The following is a 20,147-nucleotide window of genomic DNA, read 5'->3' as shown; positions in this document are numbered from 1 at the left end:
GTTATATGTTGATAAAGGCGAGATTTGAAGGTGAAAGTTGAATTAGTGTCATATTCCACGGTGAAATCATAGTTAAATGATACACTAAAATGATTTGTGTAGGGAGCATGTATATTTTTTCCGAGTAATAACACACCAACTACAAGTGGATTATTATTCCATGTAATTTAAGATTTTACAAAAAATGTTATATAATCATAACTCTACTTACGAGTATTATTTTAAACAGTATTTTGGGTGTTTTTCGAGAAAAAAATCCAAAAAAAAATTGGCTGGTGTGGTATTTTTTTCTATGCAACAATAACTCAAAAAACATAAAACACACTATTTCGAATTGGTGTGTTATTACATGAGGCAGTCGAAGTGTTCGTATGCCTTCCGGCTTCCCGAATGTCAGTACCTCTAATTTAATACCTCTATGGTCAGTACCTTTGTCATGCGTGACTCGTCTATCCTGTGTACATATTCCGTCTCTCTAAAGCTGAATTTGCTATTGTACAATGCATGGGCTCCCATAAAAAGCATACAGCTCGTTATTGTACCTCTGTATCCACCTCCGAAGATACCGCGCAGTATACTCGCTCCATATTTTTAGTCATGCGCCAGGCTTCAGAGCCATAAACGACAACTAGTTTTGTTAGATTTTGTACAAGTTGCATTTCTAGTGTCGGTGCAATACCTTGCAACTACTCTCACTATCAATGGACGACCCCAGGTAGATACACGAAATTTTTCACCCTCTCAAAAGCGCTTTATGCTCCCTGAAAGTAACACAATGTCTGTCCGACCCTCTAGTTCAATATATTTAATTTTCTCCAAATTAACAGCGAGTCCTGTGTGCTGGTATTTTTTTCGAGTTCCACAAACACCGTCTTATTTGACAGCATTTTCTTTCCGCCCCGTGATATCAATAGCAATTTAATAAAACATTAAACATTCATAATACCGAAAGACGATTGATTAAAATATGACAGTTAATTTCTATCAATTTCAGTTAATTTTATATACCCTATATAAAATAATGCTGTATCAAATTCAATTACCGCTATGAAACCACTACATTAGCAATGTTAATTAAAAATTTATGAGTGAATATTTCTCGAGTCCGAAAATGATTTTATCAACAAATGGTAACCGCTTACACATTCAGTTCATACTGAATTTATCATGAAACTCGAGCTCAAACATTGTTAGTTATTCAGTGTTTCGGCAGTATAGAATTTTGTAGCGACTATCAGTCATACGAATGGTTAATAATAAAGAAGACTTTGATTTTATAAATATGCTATGAGATTCAAAACTTTTGACTATGTCCTGGTCAGGAGATATTTTTTAACAGTTTAAGTTGCTAACTTAAAAGATGTAATAAGATAAATCACTGGACAACTGAATTCCCAGTTTTTCCAAATGATTATTAAATTCATTTACGCCATCGTAGTCTATCCACCTTCTACCTGAGGGCTTAAGGTTCATTTCTAGGTGAGGTAACAATATATTTATGTGATGTTTGCAAAACCCTAAGTATTTATGATTATTTCTCTTATATTACTAACTAGACCTAATAAATGACCTCACGTTGTGTTAAAAAGGATATATTTGTAATAAAGTATACAAATCGTGGAATAAGAAAACACATCTCGTAAGTGACAAAATATATTTTTTTTTACCATGTCCGATCCTAATATATACATAATATAGGCAAGCCTCCACAGAGTGGAGGTTTGTATTACCAGATGTTTTTTTACGAGAAATGGATGTCAGCCACTTGCTCAACCTATTAGGTCAATACTCTGGCTCATACACAAATTGAAAAACAATATGAATACTTGCTAGACACAAGATTCGAACCTGGGACCCACGACGTTAGAGGCCGACGCTTCAGCCGTGCAGCCATGACTTTATAATAGAGAGAAAAAACTCACATATACACACGGTGTTTGATATTTGATATTACAAATCGATGTTTTTGTCATCTGTAGTGAGTGTATGTATGATGTAATATGAGGATCACTTACATGCATCTAACTGTAGTACGTCTGAATAGTAAATACGAGATATCTTTACAAACATTTTTAGGAGCTAAATATTTTTTTAATAATTTTCAGCTTTCGTCGGTAGATGCCGATACTACCAATGTATTCAATAATGCAAAAAACGTATTTTAAATAAAATTTCACTTGTCAAGGTATCGTTTCTTAGCCTCGATATACTTTAATAAATTAAATAAATAAATGTATATTTTATGTCTTAGGTAGATAACAGAAAATTTTCGTTTTACAAATTATTTCCTTATTAAAATAAGTTGTTCGCTTTTCCGCGATCGAAGACTTAATATCTTTTCAATGAGAGCTATTGACCCTCAACCCCTTACGAAAAGTATATTATTTCGATTCAGTACCTACCTATTGTTTTATTCGGAAGTTCTTCGCAGCAAGCGCCATTGTCAATTCCATTGAAAAGTGTATTATTTCGATTTAAAACAGTTTTCTTTGAACAGGTAGAATTGTCGATTCAATTGAAAAGCCTCAACTCAAAATGTATAATTAATTAAACGATAATCGTATTAAACAATAGTTATTTTTTTATATTAAGAAAGTATTAGCTAAATAAATAGTATATCATATTCGGCTTACTTGGGCTGTTTTCAGTGTTGCTTTGTTTTTTTTTGTACTTTAATAATAATTATAACCCTATATGTTTATTAGCTCACAATGCTTACCTCTCTTGTAGGTACTTTTCATAAGAAAGTATCTATTATCTCATTTAAAACACACTTGATTGCGCGGTGATGTCTGTCTTATATATCTGCTTCTGAAACATACCCAGGCGTAAAAAATCTGGTGATGCTTCACGCAAACGTAGGGCCTCGTGATACGCTCGATTAAAACTAAATGTGGTGCTGAGTAGGTTCCATTGGAGGGCTTTATGTTTGTGTTAGTGACCGATGATCCAAATGTTTTAACTAGGTACCACTTCTCTAATGTATAATTTACTATTTTTGCATTATGACAATTTTCTTTACAATAAATCCTTACAACCTTACTTACAAAATATATATATAAATATTATATTATTATTATCTTGTATTTACAAATTGTGAATATCTCATCAAATTTATTTTAGGTATCTTGTTTAAAATTATTACCTACCCTCTCTGACGCGTATTCATAGTTTTTGTTTTGAAACATGTTTGCATTAAAAATTAAAAGCGGCCTCCATTAGCGAAGTAATTAACATTGTACAAAAAATACTAAGTTGTATACTGCGTTCTGGGCGTATCGCTTTATTTTAATTATTCTATTTAACAGAATAAGAGCTTTCCACTGGGGAATATGAAAGTTTATTGCATACGGTTTACGAGAGAATTGTAAATATTCACAAACAGTTACGCATAATAATTGTATTGTATTTTAAAAGCCGAATAAAAACATTCAATTGAATTACTATTATAAAAAATCGGCGATAGGTTAAGCCAGGGACCCAATCGTAAGTTACATGAAAGAATACATCTTTACTGTGTTTCTAAGTTACGGTATATTATATTGGTATAGTCAGCGCTTGGAATGGAGTGGAATGCATCGGAGTGCAGCTCCGGTCCGTAAAATTTTCGAGACCGTTTCGTGGAAAAGTTATAAATGGCGCACCGTTTCGGAAATTATTATGAAAATCATTACATTAATTTACATTTTGCAATAAAGTACATTTCGTATCACCCATTTCTATAAAAATAATAAGATTTTGTATTGTTTTGATATAAAGACTGACATGAATTCTGATTAATGAGAGTTTTATTCAATTCGATAGGATTTATGTTTAGTATTTCAGGATTTGCCTTCTGATGTCTTCAATGTCTGTGGGTATTTTATATTACTAATTAAACAATAGTAAATATGTAGTATGTTTACGTTTAAAGCAATGACGTCTATCGGGAGAAGATAGAATATTTATTGCATATGCGAGAGATAAAGTAAGAAAAAATAATATCATTTTGACAGCATATTTCATAAAAAATATTTTGTTTTTGCCTGCGGCGCTGAAACACGTTACCAACCCAAATCTTTATAAATAGTACGTATCGGATGTCGATAGACTGGTGTTACATTTTTCCGTCAAATGTGGGTTCGTAGGTATAGAAGTTATATAGCAAAAAGTTCATAAACTGTTTCTAGCACATTCAGCCGCATTAAGGGGCACTTAGAATAAATATTCTATCCGATGTATGGTGTTCAAAGTGTGTCTGATGATAATTGAACTATTTTAATTCTATATTGATAATTTTACTGGAGAGACAAAATAGTGATTTTTCGCGCATTAGACATTCTGTATTAGCGATGTTATAGATAGCCTATAGAGGCAAAAAAATAAATTTCGACATGGCAATAACTTACTATTTTTTACGAAATTTGGACTAATCGCAGTTTATCTGTCGTGTACAGATATTCAGACATGGTTGCGAGCACCCAAATTTCGGTACCTATATCTATATATATATTTTTTAATATTGTGCTATCCATATAATATGAAATTATAAATATCACTATTTTAGTAGGTTTGGATGGGTGTAAATTTTTCGGGCGGCGCGACTATTCGACCTACTACTATATAGGTACTATATACTACAGATCCCATTAAATGGTACACAATGAAAGGATGAACGGGTGGCTCAGTTTACGCTACTAGATGTTTGGTTAAGGCGATACTTCAGTGAAACGGCAAATAATTTTCAACTATAGGCGCGACAAAATTTTGGACTCGCTGGCAGTCTGAGAGCAAACGTTGAGGTGTCAATACGTCATTTTGTTTCGTGATGGCGACGGGAGTATTAATTCTTAAATCGTGAAAAGATGTCTAAAAACGTTACGCATTTACTTTAAAAAGAAAACATGTCAATGAATATATTATTATTGTTACTAATATAACATTAAATGGACGCATGTTGGATTTATATGACAAATTATATTTCGGTCGGCATACGTCATTTTCATCCGCAACCCGCAATCCGCGCATCGCTTAGCCACGATCTTTTTAGACCATGCCTCAACTGAGGACTATAACCTTAAGCGATAACATCACCAACGTCACTCACCCATCTTTTTTTTTGTTATCGATCACGTCGATCTGAAATTTACGCCAATCGATTTTTCATGATCGGTTTCCGTTTATAAATTTTAAACAATATGTTGTCGATTTATTTTCAGAGATTAGGCCAGGAAAACGTTTCATTACTTTACTAGTAACATAGGAGCGTCTGTTTTTTTGTGTGCGTTGATCAATACTTTGTAAGCCTGATGAAAATTCTACACCTCAAATGTGTGCTAATTTAAACAACCACGGTAATACTAGAGAGTAATGCGTTTGGCGTACGTTTCGCATGCTAGCATTAATTAACTTAGTGCATATATTTATAATATGCACGGTAGAACTTCAAACTTAGGAAAATATTATTTCTCTACTCAGTAAACTATGGCAAACGTGCCAGTATATAGAGTATAAAGTATATAATAATATGGTACATTTAAAGTTTGTTCTTGCTAATTTATTCAAATTTTTATGGTTGGAAACGGTGAAATGCACAATATTGATTTGTACATATTTTTTGATTCTTAGTTCCTAAGATCGAGATTGTGGGCGACTCTGAGATGCACGTAAAGGCCGGCAGCACAGTCAGCCTGCGTTGCGTTATCAGCCGCTCGTTGGAGGAGCCAGCATACATTTTCTGGTACCGAGACAGCGAAAGGGTCCTCAATTACGACAGAAGCCTCATAGATATTCGTATGGAACGAATAGGTGCTGATACAACGGTGAGTAATAATTATCCATCTATTCATTTATAAAAAAAACATACATCATACATTTGTATGTTATATTCTCCCAATGCTTTCCGAAACCAGGAGATGTCAAAAGGTTTTCGATGTGTAACTTTATAGACAATTCCTCCAAATTACTATAACTCACAGGGTAACTATAATAATTATTGATATCTTCAAACGAATGGTAAAGTAGCAAGAAGTTCTTCATAGTATCAAAACCAAAAAACTACAATGATTCAACCACATTATGGTAGAACAAAAGTATAGCATTCCCCAACTCGTTATAATATAAGGAAAGGTCAGCGGTAAACTTGAATGCTTCAAATTTATAATTTGTCATGTTCATTATATGCAAAATAATTTAACTAATTTGTATTTGTAAAAAAAATATGTAAGTAGAAAATTTTTTCATAGTTAATAAAGAATGCCCCATCATTTTGTCTATTTGTCTATTGATAAACGTTGGAGAATATGACACCGCATTTCATGGTTACGTGTAAATTGTATGTATTACATTTCACTTATAGCACAGATTGCTATGAGCTTCATTTTTAGAAAGAGATGATCGTATACTATACCGTATATACGGTCATCTCTGATTTTGGCAAAATTCATGAATTCAAGAATGAAAACCTAGTCTAACCTAACAAATAATCCAGTATATCGGCTATTTTCAAAATTTGTTTGCCGCTGGCTTTCTGTAAACTGACAAGAAGCGTGTTTTATTTAGACATGAATTTTATCTTAGTACTATACGACCCAAAGAGGTTGGACGGTCTTTAATATACAACCATATATTTCAGATACAAAATTTTACGGTAAAGTGTTTTCACGGCGAACTGCATACGTACAAATTTCCGGACACGGCATTTTGTGCCTTAAGAACATCCGCGATTAGTATGATTGCAGCTCCACCGAACGATTCTGGATATCAGATAATAGAGCAAATATTGCCTTGGTAGGAGATATGAGATAGCACGAGAATACGAATATACACTCATAGTTCAAGCAAAGTTTTCGTGCAAATGGGATAATTTATTGAGAGTGCTAATTTCAATGTCAGTTATTTCCACTTTTACAGAAGTACTTTTTTTGCCATGTACCTATTAATTCATTAACTATCAAAGCCAGCTCCTTTCGCTTATTATACTCAAATAATCTATCTATGTTTATCTGATTATTTTTTATAGTTTTTCGTATTTTATAAAAATTACTTATCCGAACGTTCGTAACGTTCTAAACAATTATTTAATGAAAAGACGGCCCCATTATGGCCGTGTGGTGTCACGAGTGTCGGTTTATAATGTATTGGGTCTCAGGTAGAAATCCCGGGTCTGGAAAATTCACACAAAACTGGACAGCAGAGCCAGTCCAAAAAACAAAAATTTCTTAACTTTCTTCTTTAAACACTACGATGCATGGTTGCAGCATCAGTCCCGTGCGGCTCCGTCTCGGGATGGAATGAGCACTTAAAATCACTTCTTTCAGACACGTTTAAAGCGTCATAGAAAGCGGCCGTGCATATCCACGGCTGTGCATATAATATATGACGTATAAAATAAATTAAATAAAAAAAAAACTCTTTCTTTAAGCACTAAGGCGCATGGTTGCTACATCAGTCCCGTGAAGCATCGCTTCGGGACAAGGAAATGTGGCACTAAAATCTTTTCATTCTGACACGTGTATAGTATCATGGAAGGCGGCCGTACACAAACCGCGGCTGCATATACATGGCGGGTGGAGATGGAAAAACTCAAATCATCATTGCATTTTCAATGTGCGAGGAGTGATTTGAAACATTGCGCCCAGTTTTGATTTATGGCTATATTGTAGTAGAGACGATTTTCTATATTCGCCCGCTATATTGAAAATCTACCGGTTTATAATATCGACACATTTACATAATGTAGTTACATTAAGTTTCTTAACAATCTAAAAAAATATTATAAATAATTAATATATAATGAAATTTACATAATATAAAATAATTTATCTCGATGTCACAATCCCACTAATAGATGTAATCTAAATTTAAGTAGGTAGGTACTTCATTTCTAAGAAATTATACCCTGGGTTATTTATTTTATACAAATATTACCTTTATAATATTCACGAATTTCCTAGTAGCACAACCCTTATTAATTTATTTATAATATTCTAAATGTCACGTTTACCATTTATTTAAACGTTACCTTTATTGGTATACATATTTAATCAATGAACATATATACTTGACTTTGCCTTATATTTAAATAGGAACTCTATGTTTTTAGTTAAATAGCACCCACGCAAGATGAAAAACTGTTTATATAAAATTTCATTTGAAAGTATAATCTCATAGTGACGAGTATAACATTGGGTTCAGCCAATATTTTGTATTAGTACGGCAATGTATTTTGAATACAATTAAAGGCAGAATACTTGACAAATGTTATGTACCAATAATTGTGAATTCGCAATTGTGAATTCGCACGACTGGTGTATTTAGGAATTATCGAAAGTCATGGAATTATCCGTCGTCTTTTGACTATGTGTCAACATTTACTGACAATCAACAGGAAAATATTTGTCAAATAAGTATACCTACTAGTTGTGTGATTTTGTCTTAACACTTGTTTCCAATAACAAGCAGGAATATTATCAAACAGGTACAATAATTACTAAATAATGGCAAAATTATTGAAAATGTTTTATACCGGAAATATAATATTCTTCTTAGTAATTAATAGAGCTTCAACAAACTTCTTGATAGACGATTACAAGTCTTCTTCGAGTCGTCTTCTGCCAATAATTTATTCGTTCCTAGTTATTTTCAATATATTATTTTAACAATAAATTGTGTATATATTATTAATAATTCTCAATAGCACTATTTAATTTTAAATCGCCTTCCAGAGAGCTTTAGAGTAATTTAATTTCAAACTCCGAGCTTCTTATACCGAATGTTATGCATTGTACCTAATATATCTCAAAGATAAAATGAAAAGTGAATGTATTATTTTGAAAACGACTGATATTATTCTAATTAAATTATACAGAAGCTATCTGTACTGTACACCTAACAATATTATAATAATAGGGTAGGTATATATTTTTGAACGTTCGTTTAAATATCGATATTCTCGATGCTCATAAATTACTCATATTATTTTTTCGGAATGAAAACTGGAACCGAGCCGATATAGGTATATTATGTTTTTACTTGAACCGGAACAAAAATCGATATGGAAAACAATAACGGTTCGAAGTCCTGATAATACCCAACCGCGAATTAAACTCGGGCTAGAAATGTCTACTGTCACGGTACTTCAGCGTTTTGTCGAAGGGACCGTTTCGCATCGATTCCAGCGCAAAAAAAATAATGAATATAATCTCGTATCTACTGGTTACCTGTCAAGCTTTTATAACTATTGTCTCAGGATTTCAATTTATGTACGTGTGTTTTATACAATACTTATGTAATCATTTATATATGTTTTATGCGTGAAATGTACCAAATTAGTTGAAGCCCTTGTTAGATTATGTTTGTATTATAGATCGTTACGTATTAGTAAAATTGCTATATACCGTCTGGTTTACCAAGTTGACAAGCAATTTAAAATACATGCCTACAGACAAATAATATCGTTAAGTAAATATTTTTTTTGTAACATAAAATAATGACGTTATTATCTAAATATGTTAATAGGAAATATTTTGTTTCTTGAGAAGGTACGCTTTAAATAATCACCTAGTATAGAGTATTTGTCACTGATGCATAGTACTTAAAGATTACGAAACGCGAATCCGGGAAAAACTTAGTCAATTATAATTAAAATTCATATTCCATCAAGTACCGTCAGTCGATATTATCTATTTTGAGAATATATCAATATTTTTACTTGACCAAAACGGTTTTAATCATTATAATAATATGAACCTAAAGTTCTAAATAAAGAGTATAAATTTCAACAACCCCAGTTGAACTCCTGTAGAACAAATTGATATCCATAAATAAACTCTCATCAAACGAATTTATTGTGTAGGCGTATTCTGCCCCCATAAGCAAAAACACAGCTAATGGGAAAAAATGAAAAATTAAAGTAAGTATGAAGTGACATACTAGATAAAATTCTGAACATAATTGCATAACAAAATAAACTGCAAATCATTTTTTTTCATATAGAAATCATCATAATGTGTTCATTACTTTTGCAAAAATGTTAGGCTTTTCGATGCAACAAAACAGTAAATAATGTTTCATAAACAAAAACACAGCACATCTATCGATTTGCTGTGTTTTTTGCTTAAAAACGCTAGCCTACTGTTTTCTTGTTTATGATTCTAGAATTTTTACATAAACGTAATACCGCATGTAACTGGTAATAATGAGATAACCTCAAATTAATCATTCACTAACTTCATATCGCCCTACATTTTTAATGATATTTTAAGACTCAAAGGTGATTAAGTTCGAAATTGGATTAAGAATCGTGAAAAAAAGATTCTCAACCTTTTTTTGGAGAGTATGCAATTGGATAAACTTGATCAAAATGCTGCAAAATCCAATGAAATTATAATGGCAAATAAAATATTAATGACCAGTTAATCACTTTTTAATTACCACATTTAAATATCATGCTAATTATATCTAATGGCCAACTACTGAAAACGCTCCAGCCCGTTGTTAGCACTAAATGAGATATATTAATTTTAATCTTAATCTATCATAAAACACATTTCTAACTAACTAGTCTTATTAAATTAATGATATTTGTACTTATGTCTCTGAACATTTGATATTTAAAAATAATGCAAAAGGAAATTCATCAATATTCCTTTTTTCCAATGCGAGCCGCATGGCTGCTTCTAAGTTTAAATTTGTCAACTGGCTTCGATATTTGTTTTTTATGAAGTGCATTTCACTGAATAATCTTTCACAGTATACAGTAGTAGGAAAAATTGACAATATTAACTCATTTAGTGATGACACTGCGACAAGCGCGTTTGGCGCGACTGGCCATTAGATATAATTAACATGATATTTAAATATGGTAATTAAATATTAATTAACAGGTCAGCAGTTTATGGATCATTTTTGAGCGTGGAAAGAAATTTAAGACAAGTCATGTGTAATCAACCAATTTCATAATTTTAAAAATACATTTTTGAAATATTATCATGTGTGGCCGTGGTGGCCGCATGCGGCCACCACGGCCATACATGAAAACCACTAGTGTAGACCCTACATGAAGGACATGATGATTGTCAAAGCCGTCAGAGGCAATACATTTAAAATACAAAACTTCGTTTGATATCGCTTCTGCGTAGCACGATATGAGGTTTTTGACTAAAACTTCTCTCCTTAATATACCAAAACCTCAAGTGTACGTTGCACCATGTGGAGTAACAAAGGAAAATAAGAAATGCATAATTCAAAAATAAGGAAGAGTATTGCCTACAAATAGGATGACGTTTTGGGAGTCTTCCCACCAAAACTGACGAATTTTTGTATATTTAAAAATATATATTGTCATTCCAATATAATTTAATAAATAAAATACCATTACATTAAAAAATAAGTATTTATTTTTTTTTAAATATCCATTACAATTTAAATTATAAGCAAAAAAACATATTTACTGTTTTTTTCCTTATGAAACTGACATTATTCCATTCAAAATCATAAATAAAAAGACAATAGTGAAGTTTTATAATCAATATTTTTGTAATTTTGCCATTTTTATGTAATCAAAATATCAATTTTTAAATAATCTATTATAAACCGAAACATTTATTAAAATTGATTAACTTTTAATGAAGCAGCAATGAAAAACATGATAACCTCTCTTTTCTCAAAATTGACTTTTTCCCATTAGCTGTGTTTTTGCTTATGGGGGCAGTATTATAAGTCAGACCGTTATAAGTTCATAGCAATTACCATTTCATTATTATTTATACTATGATAACAACGGTTCATCGTTGACATTAAATATGTCATAGATATTAATTATTTTTCAAATTTGTTGTCATAATATTATTTTACATAGGTACTTGAATAAATTGACAGAATAGTACGATATTTTAATTTACATCGCGAATTAATTTTCTTGAAATATGTATCTAAACGTACACAAAATAATACGAAGTATCAGCTATTATCGAAAACGGATAAGTCTACAACTTATTAATTGGTGATAAATGACGATTTTGTGTTTCAATGTGAATTCTTCACCTACCAGAGGCACTTAGCGGAATAAAACGAGACATTTTTTTGAAAATGTAAGAGTGTGCATGCTTTGCGTTTTTTTATCATGTTTGGGAAATTATAGATTTTGACTATATGTGAACTTGTGTAAGTTTTTGAAAAATAGATACATGTCTCATATTATTAAAAAAAATAATTATGAAAAAATGAAAAAATAATTAAAATAATTTCCATAAAATAGCTACGGTTTTGAAGCAATGACTAAATAAAATATTATGAAGAGTCCATCTATATTCTTCATATACACATGTGAATTTACTATTCAAATAATTCTAACGAGTGTTGTAGTTTTATCGAAAAATATTATATATTGTGTATTTTACATATGATTAAAAATATTTTTTCTTATTTTTTTCAGATTGGCACACTGATCATCTACAATACAAGACGGGAAGATTCTGGAAACTATTCCTGTAGTCCTTCTAATCTTGATTCTGCCAGTGTCATGCTGCACATCTTGAATGGTAACTAAAATAATATTATCCTCAAAATACTGAACCGTGACATTGGTTATTTTCCTTTTCTACTAACTGTATGAAAGTGCAGCTAAAACACTTCGCACAATAGTCAGGACGTTATATTAGATGCAAGCTAATTTGCATTACGGAATCATTCGAAGAAAAACTCTCAACTTTCACATCTATCAAAAGCCGTCTAAAACAATCAATGCATTTTTTAATTCAACTACACAGTCAATTAATTCTTATTCTTCATCTTATTTTATAGACATCCAAATCGAGCAATGACATCCACAACCATAATTTATTAAATATATAACTATTGCCAAAAAACCCTTCGTTAATTTTTAGTACATGTTATTATGTTGAGTGTTAACCAATTCGAACACGAAACATCTCGTTGAAACAGTGGCAAAATTCTGAACGGCCTATGCCATGCGTGTGCTCGAGTAAATGCGCCTTTCCACACAATCACACGTCATTATAATTTAGTTGTATAGGCTGTGAATTCACTTCGTTGTTGCATTATGTTAAGTAATGGGCTCTCAAAACAACTAGGTATTATGAAAAATCATTCTCAAATATTTTAACTTTAAATGAACAATCACATGTGCATTACCAACAAAATTCATTTTGTACTAATAATTTTGGTTATATTGTAATTATACGTAGGTACCGCAATCGTATGCAAAATAAACATTCTTGATAAATAATGTTTCATTTGAAGACAGTCATATTTTAACAAATCATAACATTGCACAACATCCTAATAATTATAACAAATTAAAATTAATGGTGTTTTTGTATATTGTTATGACGTATCTTATGTTATCATAAGCATATTGGCATCGATTGACAAAATACCATTAAAGCGAATAAAATATGGGTACAGCAAGCATTTTGTTTAATACATTGAAGTTAAAGTCCCTCCACCAAACCCGCCCCATACCACCCTCGGTCTTAATCGAGAGTATCACGGGACCCGTCAATTGGTGATGTGAAGCATCTAAGAATTGGCCTGGAAGTGGGAATGGGACGATTTGGCACCGCGAACTGGCCTCCGTCGATTGGCCTCCGGTAATTGGCCGCCGGTACAATCGGACGCCGGCCCAATTGGCCTCCGGGAGGATTGGACGCCGCACAGTTGAATTAAATGCGCAAAGGAATAGACGTACGTTACGATTTAAGTAAGAAATATTAAGTAAGTTATCTGCTAAGTATAAATGTTTCAGTAGTTTGATTGATAAACTACTTAGGTACTGGGTGCCGGACGAAATCCCGAAGGCCGAAATCCCAAATGCTGAAATCCCGAATGGCCGAAATCCCGAAAAATAAAAAAATACAATCATCAATATTTGCGCAATCGTGAGCGCAATTTTGTAAGAGAGACAAATCCCATTTTTGCGGAAAATGGGTTTTTCCGATTGCGAAATTTTTTTCAGGAGAGACCATTTTGTAGAACGAATAGATTTTGTGTCTCTTGCAAAAATTGCGCAATTATTGATGTATGTATTTTACATTTTTTTTATATTTCCACAAAAATGGGTTTTTGTGTCTTTTGCAAAAATTGCGCAATTATTGATTTTTGTATTTTTTTTTCGGGATTTCGGCCTTCGAGATTTTGTCCGGCACCCAGTACCTAAGTAGTTTATCAATCAAACTACTGAAACATTTATAGTTAGCAGATAACTTATTTAATATTTTGTTTGTAATTTCATACTATCTTAAAATACGCAATTATGCATAATAATATACATGTTTAAGCTTTATTATAACATTAAGTCGATAAAACGCTGAAATATAATGTAATTTTCATTCTAACATCTAATAATATTTTTAATATTTGTTGTAAATATAAATAAGTACCCATGTATAGACAATAAATTAATTGATTTTGCACATCTTTAAGTTTTAACGAGGGAAGAATTATTTTCTTTTAATAAACATCATAAGGCATAATAATTATTCTCAATCTATATTAAAAATGTGTCAAGCGCGAAATGTATAAGGTACGACTACTGAGAAGATAGAAGCATAATAAACTGACTTGATTATTTACTCCAACAAATCGTAACGTACGTCTATTCCTTTGCGCATTTAATTCAACTGTGCGGCGTCCAATCCTCCCGAAGGCCAATTGGGTCGGCATCGAATTGGGTCGGCGTCCAATTGGGCCGGCGTCCGATTGTACCGGCGGCCAATTACCGGAGGCCAATCGGCGGAGGCCAGTTCGCGGTGCTAAATCGTCCTAGACCCCCTGGGAGTGTCCTGAGAGAAGATGCCCAAGACTTAGATTGCTACGCTCAAAGTGAGCTCTGACTGAGTTTACTCTAATGCAAAGTGCCAGGGAGAGAAAAAGCACATGGAAATTACTAAAAAGAAAATGAAGCTACTTGTTTATCAAATTAAAGAACGAAGCTAATCATACAGGCAGCAAAATTTATGTGAAGAGATCTTCACGCCCGTAGTAAGACGCCGCAAATTTTTTGAAAGCAAGATAATTGGCCTTAGTAGCAACCAGGTCGGACGGGCCGATGGGTCCAACAGCTGGTTGGACCGACCTGAGCATTTCCTCCCGTTCGGAGCACATACTCAGACACTCCCATAGGATGTGGTTGGCATCCTGTATTTCCCCTCCGCATGGACATGTCGGACGGCTTGCAAGTCCAATCTCGAAGAGCTTGCCAGCGAATCCACCATGACCAGTCACAAATTGACTGGTGTAATGGTCTGGAGTCAGGTATTTGGTTATCTCCATTCGCCACTGTATGTCTGGAAAAAAACGTATATGTGTGCAGACCCTTGGTCGATTCGTCCCACTTTCGCTGCCAGGTCTTAATGGCCGCATCGAGCGACATGAGTCTAATTCTGCGCCTCAATAATGCTACTCCTTCGCCAGCTAGCCGAGGGGGGGGGACGAGGTGAAAATCACCAACGTCGGCCTCCTCGCCCTTGAGGAGCAATATTGAAGCGCCGCTGACCTGAATGTGCAGGTCAAGTGGGAGAATGCCGGCCAGGACCGGGAGCGCGTCAGTTGAGGTAGTACGGTAGGCCTTGGTAATGGACAGGAGCGCGATGCGCTGTCCTCTTAAAAGAGAGAGTCTAAGTTTGACACTTTTGGGAATGCGTGGGCACCAAGCACTGGCGGCATAAGCCGCGATTCCCATAAAAATGGCGCCGTGTATTTAATACAATTTCATCCCCTCTTTATCAGTCAAAAATATACACAAACGCACGCGATGTTTATACATATTCATGATTGGACAACACCCACGATGGCCGTGCGGCTTAAGCGTCGGCCTATCGCGTCGTGGGTTCCAGGTTCGAATCCAGAGTCTGGCAAGTAGACATATTTTTTTTCAATTTGTGTATGAGTCAGAGTATGGACCTAATAGGTTGAGCAAGTGGCTGACATCCATTTCTCGTAAAAACAAATATCTGTTAATACAAACCTCCACTCAGTGGAGGCCCATATTATGAAATTATTAGGATCGGACATGGTCGGAAAAAAAATGATTGGACACACTATTTTACGAACATGTTCATGCATAAAAAAAACTTGAATAGGTACCTCGTAGGTAAAATATTTGTTATAATTATAATAAATTGTAGACATAAACAGACCAAATGCCGAGTTTCACCCATCACTGACCGCACCACCAAATAGAACCAACCAACGGGTTTAAAATAAAATTAGCATGTCTAATAAGAACGTGGAGTTTATAAAGAAAGTAGCGGTCGGAGCGCTTCGGGAGGCGATTGTGTCATGCTTACGTTCTGCTCCCTGGTTATCTGTGTTTTTTCGATCACCAATTTTAGTTAACAAAATTTAGAACTGATCGTTAACCGGTAACTCTGTAGAATGGTCCTTTACAGTTAACAATATCGGTTACTATGGAAGTTTACTCGCACACTGTATTTTTTGCAATAACCTGTGCACGTGGATTTATTTAGGTGTCAAACCAACAATGGCTCTACACTGAAGTAATCGCGAATTAAAAACAGATAAATTTAGATTTATGGGTCTGTTTTTCCGGCGCAGCAGCACTGCAGTATTAATGTCGATGCGTTTATTTATTTATGCCCTCAACTCGATTTGAATAAAACATTTTACGGCTTTTTGTTTATTTTCATTTTCCTCTATTAGGTTGTAATTTAAAATACATTGCGTTTGTAACGCAATCAAAAATATTTAATCTCAATTTCGTTTGTTATATTGTTGTGATACGTAAAGAGTGGTTTAGTTTCGCATGTTTGTCCCCACGATGGACAAGTAGCAACATGTCCGAGTGTAGTTTCGAAAGTTTACGGTTCATAAATTTAATTATCACAGCTGGTCAGTAGGTGTCATTCGTCAAAAGATTTCTGTCAAAATTTCATGGAGATACGATGTATAGTCATGGTTGATAGCCATCTAAAAACTGATTATTTTTATACAAATGGGTTTAAATTCGTACTGGCACCATACAATACACCCCCAACTCGTCAAAAATGTGAAAAAAATATGTCCAAAACTATCCACTTCTTCCGCTAGAGTAGCTGGTTATCCAACATAAATTTACAGTAAATAAAATTAGTTGGTAAATTAAGATTTTATAATGTCTATCATATAAATATTGTGTATTACCAAAGGTTAGCGTCTATTGAATACATAATAATATATTCAGTTTCGAGACTTTTTAGTTTGGTTGAATTTGTATGTACTTAGAAAAATAACATTTTATGCATTGACATTATCAGTGTTTCTTATTTTTTCGTAAATTGACAAGATGGTATCCTAATGTAATAGTTTTTTGGTCAAATACTTACCTATGTAATCTAAATATTGTCAATAATGATCTTTCATTGGACGAATAATTTAATTGATTTAAGGTGACGCATCAGTGAAACGCCAAATAATTTTCAACTGTACGCGCGACGAAATTTTGGACTCGCTGCCATTCAGTGAGAGAATGTTGACCCAGGAACACGTCACTTTGCTGCGTGATGGCGACGGGTCAATTAATTCTAAAATCGTCTAAAAATGACTAAAAACGTTACCCATTTACTTTAAAAAGAAAACATGTCAATGAATATATTATTATTGTTACTAATAGAACAATAAACAGAACATAAAATGGACGTATGTTGGATTTATATGACAAATAATATTTCGTTTGACAGGCGTCATTTTCACCCGCCACCCGCAATCCGCGCATCGCCTAGCAACGATCTTTTTAGACCGTGCCTCAACTAATGCATGGCCTTAAGCTTTTAATACTAATGCAAAACCTCGGCTATGTTATTGCAGCCCTAGAAAATAAATCTTAAAAAACAAATTAAGTGTAGACTTACTTAAAATTAATCTACAATGCAAAATACTAATGTGTTCATATATTTGTTTTAGTAGCAGTGGCGTGCAGTAACTTTTGTTTGTTAGGATGTTGTTGGAAAAATACGTATTAATTCAAACTTATCTACTATTTGCTAGATCACATTAATTATAATTTTTCAATTAACTGAATCTTGGTGGATAATATAACAGTGTGTGATATTTTGGACTAGTAACGGTACTACGGTATTTTAAACATATACTACCTAACATATAACGACGTAAAATAGAACTAACGATCTTAGTCATTATTAAACCTTTCAATCAAGTAGTATACAAATAATCTCTCAATTTAATAATCGTTCCTCGCATACTGGCGTTTGTCCGCAATTAATAGTCATTAAACTATTACTATAGTGGTCTACTAAACTGGTCTATAATGTCGAGAGTCCCAGGTTCGAATCCTGGGTCTGGCAAGTACACATATTGTTTTTCAATTTGTGTATGAGTCAGAGTATGGACCTAATAGGTTGAGCAAGCGGCTGACATCCATTTCTCGTAAAAATAAAATCTGTTAATACAAACCTCTACCCTGTGGAGGCCCATAAAATCATATTAGGATCGGACATGGTCAAAAAAAAACTAATAAAATAAGAAAGCCATACTATCATGTCATATTAAAATAGATAGGAAAGAATGAGTAACCATTAAACGGTTCTGTATGTATTAACCAATCATGTACCCATATCAAAAAACTACACGTAATAGTTGGACGTCATACCAAATTAAAGTAACGAATAACTTAAAATGCTGACCCAAGCGGAAAATGACGAACAACTACAAACACAATATGTACGTAATATTCATAATATTATATAACCAATCGTACAATACATTTTTAATGTTATTAAATGCTAAAAATAATATTTCTGGGGATGCTCCACATCTACAGCATATATAAGATCATACGTCTCTGCTTAGTATGCAACCTTTTTTCTACTTCACTAGAATTTTCATCAATCATTTTTTTGTCATTACTTTCAACATCCTTGAATAAACCTTTAGCGTGTGATAGTATGTGATAAGTCACCTATAACTTAGGTTAAATTTTATTGGCACAGGTGAGCAACCAGCAGCCATGCAACATGGAAACAGGGGCGCTCGAACGAGGGTTGCACAATGGTGGGCCGCTTTCGTACCCTTCGTATTGCTGATTGCAGGCCGGCGTTTGGAGCTCCTGCTCTTAGGCGCTACATTCCTCGTAATGTAAGTAAAACATTTTTATTATTACATAAATATAATATATATTTATAATGTTAAGAATCACACATAATTCAGAGGTGACGGATATATTGAGTTTCAATATTTTTATTTGGTCTAATCATTTTTCATATTAATAATTCAATTAAAACTTATTATAGTACGTACTTAATCCAAATAATTTAATAACCATATTATTTTAAGTAAGCTAACCCAGTTAAATTGTTTTAATAAAATTAAGTAAAATACCCGTTTCACTCCCAGCTGAAGCATAGTGATCTCCACAAGGTTGACGCTACACACTTTTTTTACAAGGAATGGTTTTGAAACATTTTTCCAAGACCAAATTTCCAAGTCCGTACTCTGAATCAAGCACAATAATATTTTTTTGAGGAATTTCACTATCTACCACATTTATTTGTGGATTAAGTACCTACTTTTTATTCTGTATTTTTTCTTTCTATTGGAATTAACAGTTAATACCTTTATATTTATTTATTTCAAAAAAAAGACACGTTGAGCACATAACAAAGTATTAATTCAAGACGTACACAACATGACATTTAGAATTAAAAGTACAAGTAAATCAATTAGAGAAAAAAAAATATTGAAAAATTGATTTGTATATTAATAATCTACATACATTTTTTTTTTTAAATCGTAGCCAAATATCTCCCACCGTTGCCCCCACCGCCTCTGCTTAAACATACCTAATCAATTGTTTGGATCTATAATAATATTTGCATGTTTCATTAATATTTATTTTTTATTTTACAGAATCGCTTGCCACGAAAGTGACGACGAAGTTAAGTGAAGAGAATAAATAAATTTTTGTAAATAATGTCCACTACTATAAGTCAATATAATATTATAGATATTTTCGAAATAAATTAACGAACAATTTTTAATAATAATATCATTACTCTAAAATAACTAATAATTATAAATTATTCAGTTTAAACATTGCCTAAATAATTTTTATATTTTTCAACGAATGGTGAACGATTAGTTAAATTAAAAATTTTAAATGAATTATTTGAAAATCATTCAAATTAAGTAAC

At 33.0% G+C, this 20,147-nt stretch overlaps 1 protein-coding gene across 1 annotated transcript in view; it reads left to right on the top strand.

Moving 5' to 3' along the window:
* LOC147072864 (lachesin-like) overlaps positions 1-19,900 on the top strand; it is a 275,503-nt gene extending 255,603 nt beyond the window's left edge. The window contains exons 6-9 of the mRNA XM_085945738.1: positions 5,608-5,801; positions 12,416-12,521; positions 18,948-19,092; positions 19,864-19,900. Coding sequence (XP_085801864.1) covers positions 5,608-5,801; positions 12,416-12,521; positions 18,948-19,092; positions 19,864-19,900 — 482 coding nt within the window. The remainder of the gene's footprint in view (positions 1-5,607; positions 5,802-12,415; positions 12,522-18,947; positions 19,093-19,863) is intronic.
* Positions 19,901-20,147: the final 247 nt, after the last annotated feature.

This window comes from Rhyacophila brunnea, unplaced genomic scaffold (assembly GCF_057557595.1).
Source record: "Rhyacophila brunnea isolate RB1 unplaced genomic scaffold, BYU_Rbru_1.0 scaffold_19, whole genome shotgun sequence".
NCBI lineage: Eukaryota > Metazoa > Arthropoda > Insecta > Trichoptera > Rhyacophilidae > Rhyacophila > Rhyacophila brunnea.
Note: the sequence above shows the minus strand (reverse complement) of the source record. Positions and strands in the feature narration are given on the sequence as shown.